The following is a 25,939-nucleotide window of genomic DNA, read 5'->3' on the forward strand; positions in this document are numbered from 1 at the left end:
ATGAGGGATTATTGAGTATGCTAAAGAAGTTTTTTTTTGGGCTAATATTCTCTAAGCACTCTAAGAAGGTATTTTTTAAATAAGTTTTTCATTACAAGCTCCAAAAATAAAGATAAGATGTATATAAAAAATATTTAAAAAAAAAAATGATTGAGCGCGTGAACTCTTAAAAATTTAGTCATATCAATGATATCAATAATATTTATTTTAAATTACACAAATTCAGTGTAAAGTATGAGAAATTGCCTAGTTTTTATTAAAAGCATGTAGATATTTGTGTATTTTTAAAATTTTTACGTAATTTGCGATGATACATTAAAAATCTATTTTTTTATTCCTCAAAAAATTATGTGTCAGTAAAATTAAAATAAAGGGAAAAACAGTTGCAACAGAGTTCTATTCTCACGATAATTAGTACCAAAGACAATTGTCCGATTATCCAGTTCTAACTAGAATTCCAAACCCGAATTCTTCGTTCGATGGATTCATATGCTGTCCGACTATACTTTCCATTCAAGCTCAAGAATTGCAGCTCGCTTTGGAGTCCCCCACTTCTTTTTCTCCCCTCAACCTTCCCTTCAAAGAATTCTTGCAGGTTCTTGGAAAACGGCATTAGCAGTAAAGCCCACAAGAGCACCGCTTTCGACGACGCCGCTTTTGAGGTCGAAAGGCTCCGCCTTGATGCCGAGGCGCGGGAAACCATGGCAGAGACTTCTAAGAGAGAGATGGACCAAAAAAACGAGCCGAAAGCTTGGAAATGGGTAATCCGAAAAAGAATTTGGGACAAAATGGAGGCCCAGAACTTCGCTCAAAACCCGCGACCCGTTCACCACCGGATTCCCAATTTCGTGGGTGCTTCAGTTGCTGCTGACAAGGTTAATGCTAAGTTCATGCATGCTGCATCTACTTTCAGTTTGGCTGAGAAGAAAATACGGTGAAGGTTTTGGATAGTTTCATACCATTTTTAATTTGTTTTTGAAAGATTGCTTTTTGTCCCTGCCATTAAACCATACGTTTTGATAAAGTGGCTAACTATGTGCTATCGTATGTGGACTAAGTTGAAAATTGAATGAGATTATAAGAACCAAGAGCTAACTTAGTTTTGCAGTGAATTTTCCTGTTTATGAGTGGAAGTAATAGTTTGGTGGGGTTGGGTAATGACTATTGGCTAATGGATTTTGTTAGAATCTATGTGGAGTTACTTGATGTGGGTTTTGGCAGATGAGGGAGTTGGATGTGTTTCGTGGTGCACAATGTGTGAAGGTTAACCCAGATTCTCCTCAAAAGCAAGTCAGATTTCTTACTCTCTCAGGTTAGCTATTCTATTTGTAATTATTGTTGGGGACTTTGGGTGTTGGGTGGGGCTTTGCTTTCTACGATCACTTTGTTTGATTGATGAACTGCAGACTTCACCGCTAAAATTTCACGTTTGTCCTGTTATACACACACACACAAGTAGCAAAAATAGGAGGCCTGTAAACGTTGGTAGAAGATTCTAATACGTAATATGCAGAAAGGAACAATAGTAGGGTGTTGATATCTGTCCAAAACCTTGTTTTTCTTTCCCACCAAATCTTAGGCCTTTGAAATTTGGAGTCCTGAATGCTTTGCTGATTGACTTCCCATTGGCAAATGAAGACCTGTATGTCTTCATTTTTGTACCAAATGATTGGACTGCTTGCCCATGATGAGCGATTTCAAGTTAGGGGTCTAGTGACCAGTGTACTTCTTTAGGGTAGAGTTTCGATTAGCACGTAGGTTAAACCTATAACCTAGGCATCTAAAATTGTGGAAAGAATGATTTTGGACTTTTGTGATTCAGTTTAAAGGATCCTTGAGTTTTGGAAAGAGATGACTCTTTCCTGCATGATGATTGAATCGTATGGACCTAGCACTTAGTAATTTTATCTAATCATCTTAGCCAAAGTACACAATTTTGTGTCATGGAATATCTAATCTTCTGGGCGTTTTTGGGTCAATTTGTCATCAACTAATAACATCACTACCATTGAAATATCTGTAGATAAATGGTAGCCTTTAATTCACTCTACTGTGGCTTATAGCAAACAATTGCCAGAGGCTTTATAAGTTCTCATGGATTAAACTTGAACTGCAATCTGGTTTGAAAATAGATTTGAAAGTAAGATGGGTTGTTTCTGGTAATGGTTGTAGCAGTAGCTAGTAGCAGAGATCATACCAGTGGTGGTTTAATAGTGTTGCCTTTTTAGCTTTCCTTGTCTTAGCTGGTGTTTGAGAATGATTTGTGTTCTCTTTTAAATGTGATGAGAATAATTTAATTGTTTGATCATTTCCTGTGCAGATGGTAAGAAGTTGTTAACTCCTCAGCCACGTCTAAGGACTGGATTTTTCTCTGTTGTTGAATCCCATATGTTAACCCCGGGTACCATCAAGGAAGCCTGTACCTCTGTTGGGGTTGCCAAGCATGGGAAGCCAATTGGATTAGATGAAAAGATAAAGGTAGATCTTATTGTCATTGGATCAGTTGCTGTTGACCCAAAAACAGGTGCTCGATTGGGAAAGGGAGAGGTAATGTTGCACGTGTTTTGGTTTTCTCATAATTTTTATCACCTTTACATTAGCTCATGTGTAAGAAGTTAAGACTATAATTGATTCCAGACTTCAGCGTTTTGGACATACATACGAACATAGGAAATTAGAACTGTCTTTGGCTTCCATTCTCTGTGTACACACATGCACGTTCCTCTGATGTGAACAGAAACCAAAGTTGGTGCTTATCAGTTTGCTTAATGTATTATGGGATCATTCTACAGAATGTTTTCTAAATGCTTTTTGTGATGATAAAGCAATAATTATATTTGGCTAATGAGTACCTTTTAAATACAATGGCAATGGATCTTGAAGTTGTGTTTTCCCTTAAACTCAACTAAGAACGGTGAAGTGCAGGGGTTTGCAGAACTAGAGTATGGGATGCTGCGTTATATGGGAGCTATTGATGATTCAACACCTGTTGTCACTTCTGGTAAGTGGTAATCACTTTCCCTTGTTGGATTCATATGAGTTTCCCCCTACCTAAACTTTTTTCAGACATAATTTAAGTCTGTATTGAAAAATGGAAACACTTTAAATTCTTTTTCTTTACAATTTTTTTCCAGATGGGATGACCTCAATACTCTAGCATTCCATCGATAACTACAATTTCAGTATGACTAGCTTTAGTAAATTCATTCTTAGTTGAGTTAAATTCGCTATTAATAACTGCAACTTCAGTACAATAAGCTGTAATTAAGTCTGTTTCACGGTTTTTTTTTTTCAAAAATCATGGTTATGTTTTTATATAATTGAATTTTATTTTATTTAATTATAGCCTATGCAGTAATGCAAGAACTACCATTTCAGTGCATGATTGCCAATTGGTGGATGATATTCCGGTTGAAAAGCTGTTAATCCATGATGTGCCTGTGGACATTATATGCACTCCAACGCAGGTCATTTTCACCAACACATCAATTCAGAAGCCTCAAGGTTGGTGTGACAATACACTCTTTTTCATGTTAGTGTTCAAACTATGGCTTTCTTCTTAGTGCGGATTCGATTGATGTCAGGAACGAGTCTTTTGTTTGTAGATATCTGAGATGCCTTCTGAGGAAAGTGCAGTACTGATGCTTATGAACTGGCATGATTGATTTTTTCCCTTGTGTTATTCAATTTTCCCACTTTGTATTCTTACCCGATTACTTTTGGAGTTGCATGCTGGTAAGAACTTAGAACAGTAGGAATTAAAAAGAGTAATCTACTAAGTTAGCTAGGAATATCACTCTAAATAACTTAAAAGCCAAGTTGGAGAATTTCCAGAGGAAGATCAGGTTTATTTCTTAACTCATATCCTGTTGTGTATGGGAACAAGGATGTTTAAAATAAAAGAGTATAACTGAATAATTCAAATAATGCAAGATACTAGCCTAAAAATCAGGAACTACTCTGCAGGAACCTCCTTAACAACCTTGAGGTCCTATTATTCAGCAACTGATATTTAAAACAGAATAACAATAAAAAGTAACAGCAATAATTAATTTAAATAAGATAAATCCCTTAAAACATGCATGACAGCATCAGTTTCAACTATCTTCCTCTTCTTTCTACTATGATAAGTGATTAGTGGTCTGCTAAGCTGACTTGGATCCTTATCATTACTCCCCCCCTGAAAAAACGACTTGTCCTCAAGGCAGAAGTTTGGAAATTTCTGTGCAAAAAGATCATAATCTTCCCAACTTGATTCTTCCTTTGGTCTAAACTCCCATTGGATCAATAGCTCTAAATGAGATCCTTCTAGCGATGAGATAGGACTGTTTCACGTTCCAAAATGAGTTCAAAATCAGCCGAGAGTGGCAATTCAGCTGGACGGTCCAGAGGAGGCATTCCCGAGCTGTTTGCAATAATGAGACATGGAAAATTGGGTGAACTTTAGCTGTTGAAGGTAGCTCCAATTCCTAAGCCACTGGTCTCACCTTGCAAACTATGGTGTAAGGCCTAAAAAACCTAGGTGAGAGCTCATCATACTTCTTGTGTGACAGCGAGCGTTGCCTAAAAGGCTGTATCCTTAAGAAAACTGAGTCACCTACCTCAAAAGAGAGCTCACGTAGATGATGGTCTGTATACATCTTCATCTAGTGTTGAGCTTTTTGCAAATTATCCTTGAGCAGCTGCAACATGTGATCTCTAGTTTCCAATTGTGCAGCAAGGTCATCAATATGAGTTTCACCCTTAATGAAAGGATGAAAGGGAGGCGGGCCCCTACTATAAACCACCTTGAAGGGTGTAGTGTTGGCAGAAACATGGAAGCCAGTGTTGAATAAAAACTCAGCCCAAGATAAAAACTTATTCCATGAACGTGGCTGTTCATGTGCAAAACACCTTAGGTATGTCTCAAGACAACAGTTGACCACTTCAGTTTGCCCATTAATCAGTCGGTGTTAAGCAGTACTCATTTGAAGGCAGTCTAACTTAGCTTAAACAATTCCTACCAAAATGCACTCAAGAAAAGTGGGTCCTTATTTGAAACAATAGAACGAGGTATGCCATGCAGACGAACAACTTCTTCACAAAAACGAGTAGCTATAGATTTTGTAGTATAGGGGTGGGATATGGGAATAAAATGGCAATATTTACTCAGCCAATCAACTACCACCAATATAGTGTCAAAGACACCAGATTTTGGCAACCCCATAATAAAATCAAGAGAAATATCTTCCCAAATTTGGTTAGGAATAGGTAAAGGCTGCAACAGACTAGCCGGAAGGTGTCACATGCATAAGCATTGCTGATAGATGCTTTAACTACTGCCAATATAGTTTCATATTTATTCTTTTGACAAGCAAAGCATTGTTGCACTATAGCTTTCACATCATGTTTCATTTTGGGCCAGTAAACTGCGCCGGATAGACGCTTTAAAGTTTTCAAGAAGCCATCATGACCCCCAGAAGGTGTTACATGCGCCTCTTGTAGCAGCTTGGAGCAAAGAGAGGAGCCTTAGGAAATGACCAAGTGCCTTTTAAAATATAGTTTCTGCTCAACCAAGCTGTAACCAAGGCGAGAGCTGGGCTTTTCTTTCAAAGCAGCAATAATAGAAGCTGTAAATGAGTCAGCGGTCAAAGCCTCCTGTAATTCTAGATAGTCCAAAGGTATAGGTATCACCATAGTGAGAAACATAGCATGTTGTGGCCTCCTGTACAGTGAGTCAGCCCCGAAATTTTCTTTTCCAACGTTATACACAATTGTAAAATCAAAGGGAAGGAGTTTAAGGATGAGGCGTTGTTGGGTATTTGTCAATATTCTTTGCTGTAGCAAATTCCTTAGACTGCTGTGATCAGTTGTCACTGTAAAATGCCTTCACAATAAGTAATGACGCCTTTTTTGGAGTGCTAAGATTAATGCCAAAAGTTCTTGATCACAAGTGGACTGAAACTTGTTAGAGAAAGATAGCCTTTTGCTATAAAAAGCAATGGGATGGTCATTCTGCATAAGAATTGCCCTAACAACATTCATGGATGGATCACATCCTGCAACAAACTCAGCAGAAAAGTCAGGAAGTTTTAAAATAGGAGCAGTAATAAGATGACATTTAAGCCTCTCAAAAGCTCTCTGTGCTTTAGGTGACTAGCAAAAAGCATTCTTTTTAGTTAATTCAGTGAGGGGACGAGCAATAATACCGTAGTTCTTGACAAATTGTCGATAATAGCCAGTGAGCCTTAGGAATCCATGAAGCTTAGTCACACGGGCAGGTTCTGGCCACTTACTCATAGTGTTGATCTTTTCGAAGTTTGTTTCCACTCTTTGTGTGGAACTTTATGCCCCAAGAAGGATACACGAGTCTGCCCAAATTCACACTTCTTAAAGTTGGCATAATAATGTTGTTGCTACAAGGTGGTAAACACCAATCGGAGATGCACTTCATGCTGTGTTGCAGTGGGGCTGTAGACTAGGATGTCATTAAAGAAAACTAATGCAAACTTTTGATGATAAGGGTGAAAAGATCGTTCGTGGCTGCTTGAATAGTAGGGGCATTTGTCAGTCTTAAAGGCATGACGACAAATTCATAGTGTCCACTATGTGTCCTAAATGCTGTCTTGTGAATATTAGCTAGTAGGACCCGTATCTGGTGGTGCGCTCGGAGCGGAGATCGATCTTAAAAAAATAAGTGGCTCATCTAAAAGCCCATCAATGTTGGGAATCAGGTATTTGTTCGGGACTGTGATCTGGTTTAAGGCCCTATAGTCTACACAACCTCCAAGAGTCATCCTTTTTCTTTACTAATAAAGCTGAACTAGCAAAAGGGCTTGAACTTGGCTGTATGAAGCCTTTCTGTAACAATTCATCCACCTGTTGCTCAATCTCAGTCTTCCAGAAGTAAGGATAGCAATAAGGACGTAAGTTAGGAAGTTAAGCCCCAAGTAACAGATGAATGGCATGATGGTGATCTCTGAAAGGTGGTAAAGTAGTGGGTTCATCAAACAAGCTATCAAACTCACCATGAGCTCGTCCACATCTATTGACTTAGCATTTGGTGACCCCAATCTCAGCTTAGAAGAAAACATTAAGTGCAAGCTTGCTTTCTAGTTGGCAGGGGAGGTACTTCTTGAAGCTTATACCTCTTGCCATCAACCTAGAAAATTAAAAACATTTCATTCCAATTGGCTTGGATTGTGTTCAAAGAGGCCAACCACTTAATTCCTAGGATTATATCGGTTCTCGCAAGAGAGAAGGGGTAGAAGTCTTGCTTAAGAGGTAAATCTAGAAGCTTGACTTCCACTTCTTTACATAACTTGTTGCAGCGAACAATTCTGCCATCTCTAATCTAAACTCCAAAAATAGAGATAGAGCAAGTAGGCAAGCCCAGTTCTTGCACCAATAAATTAGAAATGAAATTATGTGTAGATCCACTATCCACAAGTAGCAATACATCAAGATTCTGCACTAAACCACTAAGTTTCATAGTTGCTGCAGTGTTGTTGCCTAGTATAGCATTAAACGAGATCTTTGCAGTCTCCGAAATCTCATCCTCGGCTTTTGTAATGGCTTCGGTTTTCTCAGATAAAGGCTGGCCATCCTTGTTGATCTCCATGAGAGAGAAAGAAGAGGTTTTACATCAATGCCCAGGAAAAAAATGTCCCCAGAACAAAAGCGAAGACCTTTATCCCTGTGGCACTACTGTTCGGAGTTTGAGAGAGCAGGTCTAATCAGCGTCATACTTTTTGGAAGAAGATTTAGAGATGACACGTTGGTGCTCTTGAGTGCATTTGGTGTAAATGCTGAAGTTGTCCCTTGTGAGTCACGTAAAGAATTATTTTGTTGGTTGAAATAAGGGTTGGACCAATTTTGACCATAAGAAGCTGTGAGCTTGGGCCTACGTTGAAGTTGAAACTTTTTCGCATACTCTAAGGCAAGACTTATTGCCTTAAACATAGTACATGGTTTCTATATTCGCACATCAGCTCTCAAATCTTCCCTTAAGCCGCTCAAAAAACCTCCAAGAAGGCAATGTTTTGGCTAGTGAGAAACTCAGGCTACACGCTTGGCAAATTCTTGTCTATATTCTTGAACGAATCCCATTTGCTTGACAGAATAGAGGTGCTTATCAAGATTCTGGAATTTAGGCTGCCCTTGGTGCTCTTGCAAAGCCCTCACGAGTTCTTTCCAGTAAATTAAGGTATGTGCTAAATTAATCCAAGAGAATAAATCCAGTGCATCTCCCTTTAAATTCATGGAAGCAACATCAACCTTCAAATCTTCCAGTGTTTGATAATACTGGAAAAATTTCTCATTCTTCAAAATCCATCCTAATAGGTCCCATCTACTAAATTTTGGGAAATCCATTTTTGTATATGGTGGTCGTGGCCCTCTTCTATCAAAGTCATCTTCACTATCTTTCTCCTAGTGAGAGCACCTATAATGACTTTCCATGGTTTGCTTGCCTCTATTAGTTGTAGAAGCCTTAAGTGCCTCTATCTTCTCTTTTAACAGATCAAGCATCTCTAATTTGAAAGCAATTACTGTTAACGGATCTTTGAAAATGGGTTTACAATAGATTCATTGCATGGGGGGTTATTAGAGGAAGTGACATGTGAATCTATCATTTCGTTGTTGGAACGTGTGGTCACCATGTTGATCAAATGTGGCTCAGATACCAAATTGGTAAGAACTTAGAAGAGTAGGAATTAAAAAGAGTTATCTACTAAGTTAGCTAGAGCAAGAATCTCACTCTAAATAACTTAACAGCCAAGAAAGAGAATCTCCAGAGGAAGATCAGGTTTATTCTTAACTCATATCCTGCTGTGTATGGGAGCAAGGATGTTTGAAATAAAAGAGTACAGCTGAATAATTCAAATAATGCAAGATACTAGCCTAAAAATCAGGAACTACTGCACAGGAACCTCCCTTACAAACTTGAGGTCCTATTATTCAGCACTTAATATTTAAAACAGAATAACAATTAAAATAACAACAATAATTAATTTAAATCAGATAAATTCCTTAAAACATGCATGACAGCATTAGTTTCAACTATCTCCTGTTCTTTCTACAATGATGAGTGATTGGTGGTCTGTTGAGCTGACTTAGATCCTTATCACATGCACTGGTAAATCTATCTACCTATGAGAAACCCTCGTTGTCTCTTCTTTTGCTTTTGGCTATGAAACACATGGTTAAGATCATCTGAAGGAATGTTGGAGGGTGAAATCTTAAATGTACTACATCATTGTGAAAATAATTTAATTGAGCAGAGACACCAATTACATATATCTCTTCTCTCTTTTCAAAACGTATATAAACTTAATATAAAAACAAAAGTAAATTGTTTGGACTCTTCTTCTGTTTTCAGAACTTTTATAAAACATTCCTTGAAAATGGAGAGCAAATTCCACAAGCATTCCAGCCAAAAAAAGAAAACAAACACAAGCCTTCACTGAGCTTTGCTGAAACAACATCTTTTCTATTTTTAGGGGTCTATGTATGTTTTAAAAATGGATGATAGATTTGTGTAACTTTCAACAAAAATCAAGGAAATGTTTGTATAATTTACTGTCTCTCTTTTTTTTCATGATGTGTAAATTTTGAAAATAAAGGAATTTGAGTGACTTTAATAATCTCTAGAGAATTTTGTATTTAGTTTTGAAAATGAAGAAAAGATCTATATAATTTCTACAGAATTGAAAGATAGCATGTACAGTGTGTTGTGAGTTATAATTGTATTACAATCTTTCATTTCTATGTCTTTTAAGTTTTAACTTTATGTGACAGCAAGTATGATCAATATCCAAGTGTGAACAATGTAATTTTCGTTTTTTCTATCACTTGGATGTTAAATAGGGATATTCTTAAAAGACCAACTAAAAATATGTGGCTACAGGGATTTATTGGGACAAATTATCTCCTGAAAAGCTTGGACAAGTTCGAATACTTAGAGAGCTCAAGAGGAGGATCGAGCGACAGACTAATCAGAAACTTCCTACTGGTCCCTCAGAGGAGTTGCCTCCCACAGCTCAACGAAGACGGTAACAATGCTGTGGTGATATTGAATTTATTGTAAATATTCTGCCTAATTATTAGGGATTATTATTAATTATTAGGAGTTATTAGTATTTATTGTTTTCTCTTTCAACTTGGTGTATGCATACCGGATGTGACACATTTTTTGAATCAATTAGAATATTTTTCCCTCTCAAAAACCCACATGGCATCAGAGCTAATAGGGTTTGAAATATTTTTCTAGGGTTCTGGGGGTTGTTCTACATGGCAGCCTTGTTCTCGTCTCTTGTCATTGCTGCTAGTGAGGTTTTTGACTCTCACACTAGTGTAGTGAGACTCCATAGGGTTTAAATGGCACACCCTTGAAGGACGAAGGCTAACATTGGTGTGTGGAGCTCACATGCGCCGATTCTGTGCTAGTGGATGCTAGGCGGCATGTGGAGGCGCATGCACACTCAAACGGATGGTGATTCATTTCTTTGGCAATGACGAGCTTTTTCTGGCGTGATCCCTCTGTTACCCATGTATAGGGAGTCTCATTCTCAAACTTCCTTGCTATGGGTGTCTCGATTTAGTGTATGGTTCGTCTCTTTGAATCCTCATTAACCTTTATTATGATTTTTTGACTTTGCTTGAAGGTTCTAAATTGGTGTATTTGGTCATTCTTAGTTTTATGCCTAATGCTTCTCTACCATTCAAGAGAAAAAGGAAACTCTAGTTATCACATGCTGCTATAATTGTGGGATGTGAGTTAGTATCCTTAGTTTTCATGGCTAAAACTAGTAATTTCCTTCGGGCCCTTAAAACTTCTCGAAGTCAATCTTTGTGGATTGTTGACTTTGGAGCATTGGATCATATGACCGATTGTCATCAATTGTTCTCCATCCATGTTCCATGTGTTGGGAACCTCAAAGTCAAAATTGATGATGGATCTCTTGCTCCTATTACTAAGAAAGGGAGTATTCACATCTCTGATTCTATCACTATAGAATCTGTTTTTCATGTACTAAAATTAGCATGCAACCTATTATCTATTAGCCAATTAACAAAGTAATCCAAGTGTTGTGCTAATTTTCTTCCGACCTATTGTCTTTCAGGATCTATAATTGGGGAAGGCGATCGGATGTGCTACAAAGTGTGAGAGGCTCTACTTCTTTGATAATGCTAGCATAAGTTCCTAACAAGCCATTAGTGTATGTAACTCTATATCGTCCTCTAAAGATATGAATATTCTGTTATGGCACAAGAGAATGGGTCATCTTAATTTCCATTACCTTTCATGTTTTGTTCCCAAACCTTAGCCCACTAATCATCATGTCAAATATGAGGTGTGCTAGCAAAGCAGCATCAAACATCTTTTCATAAAACACTGCACACACCTACCAAGCCTTTTATTACCATACATTGTGATTTGTGGGGACCATCCTGTATTCCAAATCGCACAAAGTCACAGTGGTTCATTACTTTTATGGACAACCATACTTGAGTTTGTTGGGTGTATCTCTTAAAAGACAAGTCTGAGGTCGTGTGTGTTCATCAATTTCTTTAACATGATACAAACCCAGTTCAAGACAACCATCCAAGTCTTGCATACTGACAATGGTACTAAATGTTTTAACCAAACCTTTGATGCCTTCTTGTTCGAACATGATATTGTCCATCACAATACTTGTGCCTATACACCCCAACAAAATGGAATTGTAGAAGAGAAAAATAAACAAATTTTGGAAGTTGCTAGGTTGCTCATGTTCACTCACATTGTTCTGAAGTTTTATTAGGGCAATGCCATCTTAATTACAACCTATTGTATCAATCAAATGCCCAACCATATCCTATCCTTTGGCACTCCTCTCCATAAATTGCAAAATTAGTGAACTTAGACTTTGTGCTACAAAATGCATCTTCCTTAGCTATTTTCCTACTCAAAAGGGATATAAATATTTTGATCCTGATTTTAAACACATGTTTGTAAGCCTTGATGTTACTTTTCATGAAGGCACACCTTTCTATCCCAATTCTTCAATTCAAAGGGGAGAATATAAGGAAATCTCAATTTTGGGAACAAGAAACTAGCAAGAAATTGGTGCTCCTTGATTCCTAATTTACACCAGCATAGTCGTTGCCAACACAATTACCAAAGCTATCACCCTGCCTTGAACCTTCAATCGAACCATCTATTGTGCCGATCACAAAAGAGAACTCAAAAGAAGGGGGAGATGTAGAGAAGCAAACTTGTTTGTTTATTTATGAAAGCATAAGTCCAAGGAAGACGAGCACCTTGTTTCTGAAGCACCAAAGGAGTCTGAACTAGCGGTAGCTCCTAAACCACCTCAACAAAGTTTTGAACTGGTGAGTGAACAATTTGATTTGGATTTATGCATTGTACTCTAAAAACAGCATTGCTCTTGTACTTTATATCTAATATAGAAGCATATGTCCTACAAAGCTCTCTCCCCGAATTACCAAGCATTTATCACTAATTTGGATAAAGTGGTAGTTCCTAACAGCATTCAAGTTGCGTCATGGAAGAAATGAAAACTTAAAGGAAAAAAGAAACATGGGAGATTGTTTCAAGGCTGAGTGCCAAGAAGCTTGCGAGTTGCAAGTGGGTCTTCACCCCTAAGTCCAGAGTTGATAGTAGTCTTGACAAGTTAAAAGTATGCTAGGTGGGAATAGGGTTCATTCAGAGGTATGTCATTGACTACAAAGAAACTTTTGCATTAATGGCGAAATTAAACACCATCAGAGTTTTATTATCTGTGGCATCCAACTTAGAATGGCCACTTCATCAATTTGACATCAAGAGTGTCTTCCTGAATTGAGAGCTAAGGTAGGAAGTATACATGACTTTACTTCTGAGATTTGATAAAGGCAAAAGTGATCAGGTGTGCTGGTTGAAGAAATCTCTATATGGCTTAAAGTAGTCTCCAGGGCATGGTTTTGATAGTTTCTCAGAAGTCCTCAAGCTAAAGGGCTACAAGTAGGGATTGTCAAAATATGCAGTGTTTGTTAAAGCTGAGGAAGGTAAGGGGTGCATTCTTACTATATATATTAATGATATTATTCTCATAGGAGACCACCTTGAGGAAATGACAAGAATAAAGATAGCTCTGGGAAAAGAATTCAAGGTATAGGACCTTGGCAACTTAAAATATTTTCATTGGTGTGGAAGTTACAAGGTCAAAGAAAGGTATATATGTATATGAAGTTTGTACTTGATCTTTTAAAGGAAATGGGTATGTTGGGATGTAAGCCTGCTGAAACCCCTATTGTGATTCCAAAGAAAAAAGAAGCCTAAGAAGAATAAAGAAGAGTCAAAAAAAGAAGATCTCAATGATGAGATTGAAGAAGGAGATAATGAGAAAGAAGAGCCCGCTGACAAAGAAAGATATCAAAGGCTTGTTGGAAAGTTGATTTATCTCCCCTATACAAGATCGGATATTGCCTTGGCAGTGAGTGTGGCTAGCTAATACATGATTGAGCCAAAGAAGAAGCATATGGAAGCAAACTACAGGATTTTAAGGTATCTAAAAGGTACTCATGGTATAGGGTTACTCTTCCAGAAACAAGAATGCAGATTGGGGAGGAACTCATCCTGATACAAGATCAACCTCTAGTTATTGTTCCTTCGTGTGGGAAAACCTAGTTTCTTGGAAGAGTCAAAAGCAAATAGTTGTCTCTAAGAGCAGTGCTGAGTCTGAATTAAGAGCATTGGCTCAAGGAATAATGAAAGAGTTGTAGCTGAAACGAGTGCTAGAAGAGATACTGGTCAAGGTGGACTCACCACTAAAACTATATTGTGACAATAAGGCAGCTATAAGTGTGGCCCTAAATCCAATTCAACATGAGAAATCTAAACATGTGGTGGTGGATAGGCATTTTATCAAAGGAAACGTGGAAGAAGGAATCATATGTCTGACTTTTTTGCCTACCAATCTTCAAGCTACCAATATTATGACTAAAGGGCTTCATAAGCCTACATTTGAAAGTTGCATAAACAAGTTGGATATGATTAGCATATATGATCCAACTTGAGGAGGAGTATGGTGATATTGAATTTATTGCAAATATCATGCCTGATTATTAGGGATTATTATTGATTGTTAGGAGTTTTTAGTATTTATTATTTTGTTTCTCAGCTTGGTTTATATATACCGGTTGTAACGCGCATTTTTTGAATCAATCAGGCTAATAGTTTTTCCTCTCCAAAACCCACAAATGCATATGTGAGTGTTTTGTCTTATTGGCGGACTGATGTATAAATATATTCAGTTAGTTAAATTTAAAATTTCTCCTCTTGTGTAAATATGTTTCATTGGAATTTATCTTTGTTCTTTTTGGTGAAATGTTTCATTGCAATTTCTGTTACGTAGGAGGTGGGTCTTTGGCTCAACTAGCTTAATTCATCGACTGCTTTCTTGGCTTGACTACTCTGTATCGACTTACTTTTGTGCGTCACCATTGTAACTGACTAATATGCATCTTCGATTTTAAAACAAATTCAAGGGTCTTGATTTCTGTTTTTGATCAGGATATCATGGACCACAAAATTGCCACGTCTTTTCCCTTAAATAAAAACACGTCTTCCTAATTTTTCTGCCACATCTTTTCCCTTGGATAAAAACACGTCTTCCTTATTTTTCTGTCTTGAACATCAGCTTTGTTGAACAATGTTCAAAGTAGAAGCCATCCGTGTAGGTGTAGATAAGGGATATGAGATGGGTATTGGTCAACAAAACTCTGCCTACACATACATCTGAATGCTGATTCATGTATTTGTTTGCTTTGTGTGTGAGTTTAACTACATTTTTTCTATTATGTTCTGCATTGTTGCAATCCTGAATCTGACGTGCCTGTAAGAAGAAGAAGAAGAAGGAAGTGTGTATTTACAGATTCGTCCACCGTCATGGTTACTGATTCAACAGAGAGCATGCATTAACATCAGCAATGTAGCTGTGTCAAGTGAATAGATGATGCAAATTACAAAATGGCATTATTCAATGACAAAACGTTAAATTCAACTGAAGTTCTATATATTATGTATTCATTTATTAAAAAAATTAATAATAATATAAATCTGAGGCTTCTTGTACCTTTACGTCTATTATCATCTCTCTATTTTTATTTTTTTTTAAATGTATTATATAGGTATCATAATCATAAAATATAAAAAATATAGGGAATCATGCTATCCGTATTTTTAGTATTGTAACATTCGAATTATTTTTAAATTTTCTCATAACTTTTTAATATAGGAGCTCGAAACCATATACCGTACAGAAGCATATAAGAGTCAAAAGAAGACAGCAGCAACATGAAGATACAGCAACAGAGCTAGTAGAAATGACAATGTTAAACGACTGAACTATAAAAGTATTAAGGCACTTTGGTGCGCTAATCACCATCTGTGTTTGTTTGTGTGGGACGCTACTGGGCCTTGAAAATCTTAACCCAGTAGAGCCAAGATAATATCAAAAATTAAAAACAAAGTTTATGCACATAAAACATCAGGATCCAAATCTTCACATCTCCACAATGAGAAGATTATAACCACAGGTTTAAATAATTACGTTATCCTTCCGATATTAACTTCACTGATTTCCTGTTACAAAATGGAGTGTTGTCTAAAGCATGTGCTGCTGCTGCTAACTTACTGATCACACCCAAGAGTTTCAGGATCATGACTTTGAATGAATTCTTTACATGTTTTCCCCAATGCAAGAGCCTGAGAATGAGCGCCGTTGTCTAAACTCTAAAGCATGTGCTGCTTCTGCTGATTTCATAAAATTCACCGATGGCACATCTGTTTTTTTCTTAGTTGTTTATTACTGCATAATAAACTTTCGATAAAATATACACGATATGGCCCTTTCTTTAATTTGGTTATTTTATTATGATTGTTAAAAGATTCTCAAATACTTTTAAAACACAGTAGAAGGAAGAAAGTGAAAAATGTTTTTTCCAGATATGTGAGGATATTTATTTTAACTGTTTCTGATGACCTGAAATTTAGTTCTTGTTATGTCGGATGTCAGGGTTGAAGATGCTAGTTTTCATGACAAATGGTACAAGAAACCGACTCATTGCAGAATGTAATGTGTTGTTTAGAACAAGACTCAACAATGTTCTATGTCATTCAGTCATGACACAAACAATACTTTATGGGCCTCCTATTAGGTAAAGGGACTTGAAGCAACAAGTTAAACTTTGGAAGGTAAAGTGAGCAGTCATTTATTTCTTCTCAATATCCTGAAACTACCCGAAACCGAGAAGAACTAATTGTTGTGAGAATAATTAAAGAGAAATTAGAGGGATTCATCTCGTAAAAATAGAGATTTGATAAGATTGGGTCATTAGGAATAATATTTGATTTTATTTCCTTTTGTTTTTTATTTCCTTTTATAGAAGATTATTATACATGTATATATTCTGTCCATATTATCGAATAACATTCATTCAGTTCCTTCCTCTGGCTCGTCTTCGACCACATGGTATCAGAGCATGCAGACACTAAACACGATCATTCAGATGGAGACGACAGAGCTAGCCGAGTGTCAGACTCGCGCACTCAACCCTTTGCGTTCATGGGTTCTGGTGCTGAGGCTAACTCAAAAATTACCTCAAATGGCGGAACTCTTCTTGGGTTGAGTTCTGCTGAGAGGGCGTCTTTTGTCCTGGTGTCCGAAAAATTCAATGGGACCAATTATCGTGAGTGAGCCCAAAGTGTTCAACTGGCTGTTGGAGGCCATGGGAAGTCGGGTCTCATCTCAGGTATGTCCAAACCACCAGATGCGTCAGACTCAGCTACCTTGGTGAAGTGGGAGGCCGAAAATTCTCTGGTGGCTTCTTGGTTAGTTAGCTCTATGACCCCTCAAATCAGACGATCCTTTATGTTTCTCCTGACAGCACGGGATATTTAGGATGCAGTCAAGGAGTCTTACTCAGATGGGGAAGATGGTGCTCGAATCTATGATCTCAAAACTCGAAGTTGGCATATCAAACAAGGTGAGCGTGACCTTACTGAATTCTGGTTGGAGTTAGCTTTAGTGTGGCAAGAGATTGATCTCAACATAGAAATGAAGTGGTCTTGTCTTAGTGATGCAGCACGTTATAAGAGGCTTATTGAAGATGAGCGAGTATTTCAATTCTTGGCTGGTCTTCATCAATCATTAGATTATGTTCGTAGTCGCATCTTGGCTCGCTCTCCTCTACCATCTACTTGTGATGCATTCGTTGATGTTTGTCGTGAGGCTTCACGTCTCAAGGTGATGTTGCCTAGACTTTCCTCAACCTTTCTTCATCTAAGTCGTCTGCCTTAGTGAGCCGACAATCTGATCAAGGCCAAAAGGAATCAAAAGGAAAGGTTATATATGAGCATTGCAAAAAGACATACCACTCAAAAGATAAATGTTGGGACCTCTATGGAAAACCACCTGATTGGAAACCACGTAAAGGTAAATCTCATAGCTATCAAACTACTTCTGATTCTACTTTAGATAAATCTGGTGCTGCTCAAGACAAATCGGGTACCTTACCCACCATTGACAAGGATTAGTTAAATAAGCTTCTAGAGATGCTCTATAGTTTACAATCCAACCAGTCACCTCCATTTCATAATGCTTCCGTTGCTAAGCAAGGTAATTCTCATTTTGCATTCAATGTATGTTCCACTAAATCAAAGTGGATTGTTGACTCTGGAGCCTCAGATCACATGACTGCAGACTCTACCTTGTTTACCTCATACTTTTCTTGTAGTAGCCATGAGAAAATTGACATGGCAAATGGTACATCCTCTTCCATTGCAGGAAAGGGTAGTATCACTATTTCTAAATTTCTGCACCTTGACTTTGTTCTTCATGTTCCCTATCTTGCTTGCAGTTTATTATCTATTAGCAAGTTGACTAAACAAGCCAAATGTAGTGCTCATTTCTTCTCTACTCACTGTATTTTCTAGGATCTCTCATCGGGGAGGATGATTGGCAGTGCTGAGGAGTGTGATGGGCTCTACTACCTTGATGAATCAACCGTGAGTAATCTATGGTCCCGAATCTACTGCAACCTTGTGTCTACTTCCGAACAAGCTGATCTTTTATTGTGGCATAAAAGAATGGGTCATCTTAATGTCCAATATTTGAGTCATTTGTTTTCCCAATTTTCATCTAATAAAATTTCTAATTTTCATTGCGATGTTTGTGAATTAGCTAAACATCATCGCTCTTCTTTTCCGCGGTCTAAATATAAGCCTTCTAAACCTTTCTCTCTTATCCATAGTGATGTTTGGGGTCTATCTCGTGTCTCTAATCGAACTAGAGCCAAGTAGTTTGTTACCTTTATTGATGACCATACTCGTGTGTGTTGGGTATATTTAATGAAAGATAAATCTGAGGTACCCTCTATTTTTATCAAATTCTATACCATGGGTCTCAATTAGTTTACCACATCCATCAAAATTCTCCAAACAGATAATGGCACTGAATATGTCAACAAGTCTCTAAGTAACTTTCTTAAAACTCGAGGCATCATCCATAAGAGTTCCTGTACGAATGCACCCTAACAAAATGGGGTGGCCGAACGCAAAAATAGACACATATTAGATGTTTCCCGTGCTCTTATGTTTACCACAAAAGTGCCAAAATATTTTTGGGGGGATGCTATCCTCACCGCCACCTATCTCATTAATTGCATGCCCACAAAAATCCTATACTACGCCACACCCCTCGAGTGTCTCCAGCAAACCCACTCTCTTACTCATCTTGAAACCATTCTTCCATTAAAGTTATTTAGGTGTTCTGCATTTGCTCATCTCCATTCCTCTTCCAAGCTTAACCCATAAGTTGTCAAGTGTGTGTTTCTTGGTTACTCCTCACACCAAAAGGGATATAAATGCTTTGATCCATCTTCTAAACATCTATTTATCAGTCATGATGTTTCTTTTTCTGAATCTGAACCTTTCTATTCATCTCCTTCAATTCAGGGGGAGAGTTCGAGTGAATTTAAGGAATACCCTCCCATTGAACCTATTGATTCTCTTGACCATCCCACTTTGCTTGAGCCTGTCTCTTTTATTCCAGAATCAAACGAAAATGCAAGTTCAAGGGGAGACAAGAACACAGGTGCAGAAGGTAAAGAGATCAAAGTTTACACGAAAGAAGAAGCATGGTACAAAAGCTCTCATACCTGAAGCAGTACCGGAATTAGAACCGATGACAGATTCTATGGGAAATAGTCCTAAAGAAGATGAGAATGATAATCCTAATAAGGAAGAAGGTTCAAAAATTCAGAAGATGACTTAGAGAAGCCTATTGCCCCCAAGAAGAAGCCAAGATCAGGTACACAACATCCTATTCAAATGTTTCTATCTTATAAAGCCTTATCCCCAGGATATCGGGCCTTTATTGTGAATGTGGATGGTGTTTGTATTCCTAAAGACATTCATGAGGCCTTGAAAACGTCTGGATGGAGAGAAGCTGTCTTGGAAGAAATGAAAGCTTTGGAAGAAAATGAGACTTGGGAGGTTGTGTAGAAACCAAGAAACAAGAAGCTGGTTAGTTGCAAATGGGTATTTACCCCTAAATATAAGGCTGATGGAAATATTGATAAATTGAAGGCTAGACTGGTGGCAAGAGGGTTTACACAAACTTATGGCATTGACTACCAAGAAACATTCGGACCAGTGGCAAAACTGAATACCATCAGAGTATTGTTATCTGTAGCAACCAATCTTGAATGGCCGTAACACCAACTAGACGTCAAAAATTCCTTCCTAAATGGAGAATTGAAAGAAAAATTTATGACTCTACCTCCTGGTTTTGATAAAGGAAGAGAGAATCAGGTATGTAAATTGAACAAATCATTATGTGGGTTGAAACAGTTTCCAAGAGCATGGTTCGATAGATTCTCAAAAGTTCTAAAGTTATAAGGCTACAATCAAGGACTATCGGATCATACTATGTTTGTTAAAGTAGAAGGGAGTAAGAGGTGTGTCCTTATTGTATACGTTGATGATATAATCATCACTGGTGATCATAGTGAGGAAGTGGCAAGAATAAAGGCTGTTCTGGGAAAGAATTTAGGATCAAGGACTTGGGTTGTCTAAAATACTTCTTGGGAATGGAGGTTGCAAGATCAAAGCAAGGTATTTATATGTCTCAAAGGAAGTATGTACTTGATCTCTTAAAAGAGACAGGTATGCTGGGGTGTAAACCTATTGAAACCCTTATTGTTGTCCCAAAGAAGAGGAAAAAATCCAAGAAAGAAGAGGGCAATTTAGATGAAGAAGGTGACTATGTTGAGGAAGAAGAGGATAAAGAGAAAGAGAGGCCAATGGATAAAGAGAGATACCAAAGGCTTATTGGGAAACTTATTTATCTATCTCACACACGACTTGACATAGCATTTGCTGTGAGTGTTGCTAGTCAGTTTATGTGTGAACTGAAGGAAAAACATATGGAAGCTGCATACAGAATCCTAAGGTACCTAAAGGGAAATCCTAGATGAGGTTTACTGTTTCAAAAACATGAACAAAGGAATATAGAGGTGTATACAGATGCAGATTGGGGTGGACATCATTAAGACAGGAGATCTACTTTTGGGTATTACTCATTTGTATGGGGAAATCTGGTTTCTTAGAAGAGTCAAAAGCAGAGAGTTGTATCCAAAAGTAGTGCTGAATCTGAGTTGAGAGCTCTTGCTTAAGGCATAATGGAAGAATTGTGGCTAAAAAGGGTTTTGGAAGAGATCCATGTCCAACTTGATCTACCTCTCAAACTATATTGTGATAATAAGGCTGCCATAAGTATGGTATTGAATCCTATCCAACATGAGAAGTCCGAGCATGTGGAAATAGACAGACACTTTATCAAAGAGAAGGTGGAAGATGGAATTGTATGTCTAGCTTTCCTATAGGCAAATCTCCAAGCAGCAGATGTGTTGACAAAGGGATTACACAAACCCGTTTTTGATAATTGTATAAGCAAGTTGGACTTGATTAGCATCTATGATCCCACTTGAGGGGGAGTGTGAGAATAATTAAAGAGAAATTAGAGGGATTCATCTCGTAAAAATAGAGATTTGATAGGATTGGTTCATTAGGAGTAATATTTGATTTTATTTCTTTTTGTTTTTTATTTCCTTTTACAGAAGGTTATTATACGTGTCTATATTCTGTCCATATTATTGAATAACATTCATTCGGTTCCTTCATCCGGCTCGTCTTCGACCACAATTGTTTTTCATTAGTTAAAAAATGGTTATGAAATTTGAACTTTCCTTTTCCACTAGTTGAATCATCAGATAATTGGCACAAGTTGTCTCTGCAAGATGTGTTTACTTGTAACATAGGTCAAAGGAGATCAATAGGCACCTTTCCTGGGCATCTTTGTGTTCAAACACATTTAATATAGAGTCATGATATCAGAGTCTGATGACCCATGATTCATTTGTCTTCAACATCAACTTTGGTGAACGATGTTCAAAGTAGAAGCCATGTGTGTAGGTGTAAACACGGTATATCAAATAGGTATTCGTCAACCAAACTCTTGCCTACACATACTTCTGGATGCTGATTCATGTGTGTAGGTTTAAATAAGGCATATGAAATTGGTATTGGTCAACCATTTTCCTTTTTTGGTTCTTTCAGTTGTTTAGACTCTTAGGGCTCCCCTTGCACGATCAACTCTTATATGGTCTTTCTTTTCACCTTGTGACTAATCATAATGCTTAGGATATATGCCAGAGATAATTACTGTTTTCTTTGTGGAAAATTACTTTTGAAATTTGCGGCTGGAATTATGACACTAGTTTTGTTGGTATGGATGCTTTTGACGTAAGTTAGAGAAGAAGACTAAAACTGCATGACTCATTTTTCTTTCCGGACCTCTCGGGGGAGGTGAATGCTAGCTAGTGTCTTGACTTTATACATCCATACATTTGAAAAAGGAGTGATGCAGAAACATGTGACTGTGCAAGCAACTCACATTTCACTTTTAACCCCAGAATTTCTTGTTCCTCTGTTTCTCTGAATATATTATAGCATTTTTTTTCTAAATGTGAACGATGGAGACTTGAATACTCGGTGGAAAGATAAGGTTTTTGTCTGGAAGTCAAACTGTGAGGTATACATTGGATTTTTAACTTTTCTTGTTAGTTTCATTATTTTCCTCCTCTTGAAAAGTTTTGTTGCTTTTTCTGCAAAGAGATATTGAAGGAATAGTTGATTTGATAGGGACGTCCAATAGTTGAAGTTCAACATAATGATTTATTTTGACAACTCAACGACAACATGGGTTCTCCTTTTAACGTTATGATGTGCCCAAGGCAAATTTGATGTTAACGCTAGCTTGAGAATCAATTGAAGATTTTCGTACTGGAAGTTCAAAGACTTGATTGTTCTTCAAGTACTTTTCAGATATAATCTTGGTTGACAGAACAAGAGAAATATGGCAAACTGAGACAAATACTTTATTGTGGACTAAAACAACAATAAGCCTTACCCCCCATTCCCTCTATATGGGGTTAGCCACACATATTACACGTTATAATTATGCTCTATCAACGATCAAATTTTTAAATATTTTATTAATTAAAAGACCTCGTGCAATAATTTAATTGAATATTTTTTTTGATTTTTCTCTACCTTTCTTTACATGACTCAGGACTATTGGTTCCGCCTTCCTTATTGACAACTCCCATGCCCTTCTTTAGGCATGTCTAAACCATATTAAATGATTTTCTACCATCTTGTTCTCAATAGATGCCACACACGTTTTTGTACATGCTCATTACAAATCTTATCTTTTCTTATGTGGCCAAATATCCATCCCAATTTCCTCATCTTTACTATTCCAACTTTATGTGCTTATTGTCCTTTTAAAGCCCAACATTTGCTACCATATAAAATTACTTAAAAAAAAATCTCATTACTTGAAAAGAGCATTAGGTTAAAGGATCAGCCTGTTGTGGTTTTCAGTAAATAAGTTATTGCATTCGGATTGACATCAGCCACTCTGTAGCTAGATTAACCACCGTAGTGTTCAGTAGGCCCTTTTCTGTAAAGTGTAGCACAAGTTGATCCTTGAATCTACTCACAACTGCAGAAATGCAGATTCTGCATATCCCTTAATGGACTTCATTATTATTGAGTGTAGACTTTATTTCTGAAACCTTAGTATACCATTTATATATAGTGCCGGAGGCTTATTCATATAAGACTTTGTGATGCTTTTCTTGTGTTGCAAGTAATGAGAATTTTTAATCCAAAGAGGATCATGGGTTTCTTGTTTGGGCCAGAAATGCTACGGTGACAGTTGAATGTATTAGACTTGAAAGATTTAGATACTCGCAATGCAAAATAAAAAATATATGATCAACTATGCGGACCCGATCTTCCAAAAGATTAGAAGATCAAATTGATGAATATTTTTCTTATTATAAACAATTTAGAGGCAAGGTCCGTTATAAACTCTGGTTGACCTACTTCACTTTGTATTTGTTGTTATAGTTTTACTCAATCTCCTTACTCCATATCTACTTGGAAATATTTCTTGTTTATAGATGAGGTATTAGTGGGTGAAAATATCACAAGAGGCTAGAAGACACGACATGTCAGATTGGAAATATGTATACAAAGAAGATAAGACACATAAACAGCTATGAGGCAGAAACTTTCATAAGAATTGCGTCTGTGCTTAACACAAAAATTAAAATGAAATACGCCATGACACAATATTATATGAAACTTTATACTGATATTTCAATTCTATCGAATTTTTTTTTTCCATGTTATATGGTGTCACTATCGAAATAAAGAAGTCAAAAGTGACAAGATTTTGTAGCGCATGGCTCTGTGATTGACGCGCATCCTCTTTGATGATGTTGGAGTCTTGAATTTGAGTCTTGAAGATCTCATGTTATCGTTACAGATTGTTACTTGCTATCTTCTTTTATGTTTTGTGTGCCTGTGTGTGGTTTTAAAAATTTGTGGAACCCTGCACTCTCTCTCTAGTGGAGCTTTCATGATGCAAGATACAAATTGAAGCAGCCGCCCTTCTTTTTCATGTATCATAACCTTTTCCTTGTGTTTGTTTCTTTAGGTGAGAAACGCAGAGAAAAGAAAAGGACAAAGAAAGAATCTCAAAGAATGTGCTATTATGTCGATTGATTGGTCCATTGATGGGGGATGTGTTTCTCTCCTAATTAAGGTAAGAGATACCTTTCTACGTATGTGCGTGTATAGAAGGGTAAGATAATATTCGATGATCTAGGAATATAAATCTTTTGGAGAATTTTGATGTACTTGTAATTTTAGGTGTGTGCTATGTAGTTATACTTTACTTTTGAGACATTGGCGCGTGCCACGTCTTGAAAAGTGACATATTTGAAAGCAATGTGTTGAATTCAAGACCAAATATACGTTGTCTATTTCTCAGTCTTTCTTATCATCTGAACTAAATGCCAAAAATATATGCGGTTTCTTCTTATTCGAAGGAAAAGTAATTCATCCTATAACTTCCCCCCCCCCCTAAATTCATTCTTTCCACTGTTTTCTGTTTACCAAGAGACACAAGATTTAGCAATATATTCAACTAGAAAGCCAGTGCAGAATCTGCTTCCGTCTGAATTCATCCTCATCTAGAAGCCCTTTTGTACTCTCTCTCTTTCACATTTTTCATCCAAAATCATATTCCCTTCAACTCCAAATTCGATTCTATTCACTTTCTCCTCCTTAATTTTTGTTTGGTTTTGTCAAGAAAAGAAAGAGAGAGATGAAAATAAAAGAAAAAGAAATGGACACTTGAGATGAGATTGTATTTGTATGGCTGCAAAAATTTCAAGGGTTTTCTTGCTAAGCTTAATTAAGATGAGATTAATCCTCTCAAGTTAATAATTTCCAGTCAAGTATACTTGTATTCCATGCATGATTTCTGTGCTGTGCCTGCCAATACAATCTTCTAATTAGTATTAATTAAGCCGCCGCCTTGTCAAATCTGGACTTAATTTTTAAGCGGCTCAGTCTACAAATTCGGCTAGTTGACATATTTCTTCCTAGAAATTAACTACCAAACCAGGCTCGTACACATGTGACAAACTTTGTAGTCCAAAGGCTGCACCTGGACATATTCTATCCCAAGGTTTTGCTAATTAAGATGAACAAATACTTCCCTCCACCATTGCATTGACGAGATAATAACTTGGAAATTTATATTATGTTCATCATTTTGATGTTCAAAACTATTTAAAATATAAGGAGAGATATTGAAGAAAAATAAAAATAAAATTGCACAGATTCGAGTTAAACGTGTGGACAGATTAAGTTGAATATAGATTTTATATTTAATATGATTTGATGAGCATACTTTCCAAGTAAGAAGCTACTTTTTTCCTGTCCGAGTCATGAGCGTGCTTGTGGGATTAATTTGTCTCCTATCTTTTTCTCTCTGTTTCCCTCCTGCGTCTTAGTTTAAATTAAAACAAACGAGGTTATCTCCTTTTTTATTTTTTATTTGTTCCATCAAGTAAAGAATTTAGCCCTGTTTTGTCTGTTATATGCAAGATCAGGTCCTGCGTTTTCTCTTAAGATCAAGTTTCAAGAAATATTTATTCAAAATATAATAAATCCTCTAATCCTCACACAGACAGCAGCCTACTTTTAAGAGAGAGAGAGAGAGCTCTATATATTTTTATGTATGAAACTCAAAATATTCCATAGATGGATATGGATGGGGGACATGCATTGTAATAGGGAAGTAGTGAGAAAGAGCGCGCATGAGGGTCAGTATAATTCATGGCATGGTTCACATTGCTTTACACTTTTGAGAAGGAAGGAATCGACAAAGAATGAATGAATGAAAAATCAGATTAGGGTTGGGATTTGGAAAGTGATGGTTGGTTGGGTTTGAATCGAGATTGATACTATTATTTTAAAGATTCAAGCGTG

The 25,939-nt window shown here is 37.1% G+C and overlaps 1 protein-coding gene across 15 annotated transcripts; it reads left to right on the top strand.

The window, feature by feature from the left end:
• Window positions 1-406: 406 nt before the first annotated feature.
• LOC129293450 (5-formyltetrahydrofolate cyclo-ligase-like protein COG0212) lies at window positions 407-24,423 on the top strand. 15 transcript variants are annotated; one of them, XR_008589158.1, is made up of 9 exons: window positions 407-875; window positions 1,222-1,312; window positions 2,321-2,547; window positions 2,926-3,001; window positions 3,379-3,504; window positions 9,887-10,031; window positions 11,103-11,198; window positions 14,193-14,231; window positions 14,379-15,097. XR_008589158.1 is itself a non-coding variant. In XM_054931431.1 (8 exons), the coding sequence occupies exons 1-8, from the start codon at window positions 480-482 to the stop codon at window positions 24,249-24,251; spliced, it is 1,257 nt and encodes a 418-aa protein (XP_054787406.1). In that variant the 5' UTR covers window positions 407-479; the 3' UTR covers window positions 24,252-24,423. The 15 variants fall into 15 exon arrangements, 8 of the variants coding, with proteins under 8 accessions (XP_054787406.1, XP_054787409.1, XP_054787407.1 ...); XR_008589161.1 differs by lacking the exon at window positions 14,379-15,097 and adding an exon at window positions 10,250-10,581 and having other exon boundaries at window positions 14,193-14,297; XR_008589159.1 differs by lacking the exons at window positions 11,103-11,198; window positions 14,193-14,231; window positions 14,379-15,097 and adding exons at window positions 16,041-16,219; window positions 24,096-24,234.
• The last annotated feature ends 1,516 nt before the right edge of the window (window positions 24,424-25,939 follow it).

The sequence above is a fragment of the Prosopis cineraria genome, unplaced genomic scaffold, assembly GCF_029017545.1.
Source record: "Prosopis cineraria cultivar Desert tree isolate PC_DT_omini unplaced genomic scaffold, ASM2901754v1 PC14, whole genome shotgun sequence".
Taxonomy (NCBI): Eukaryota; Viridiplantae; Streptophyta; class Magnoliopsida; order Fabales; family Fabaceae; genus Prosopis; species Prosopis cineraria.

Coding starts and splice junctions, on each gene's coding strand:
- LOC129293450 (XM_054931431.1), top strand. CDS start 480: ATGGATTCATATGCTGTCCGACTATACTTTCCATTCAAGCTCAAGAAT. Junction 3,002..3,378: donor AACACCTGTTGTCACTTCTG/GTAAGTGGTAAT, acceptor CTACCATTTCAG/TGCATGATTGCCAATTGGTG. Junction 3,505..9,886: donor ATCAATTCAGAAGCCTCAAG/GTTGGTGTGACA, acceptor ATGTGGCTACAG/GGATTTATTGGGACAAATTA.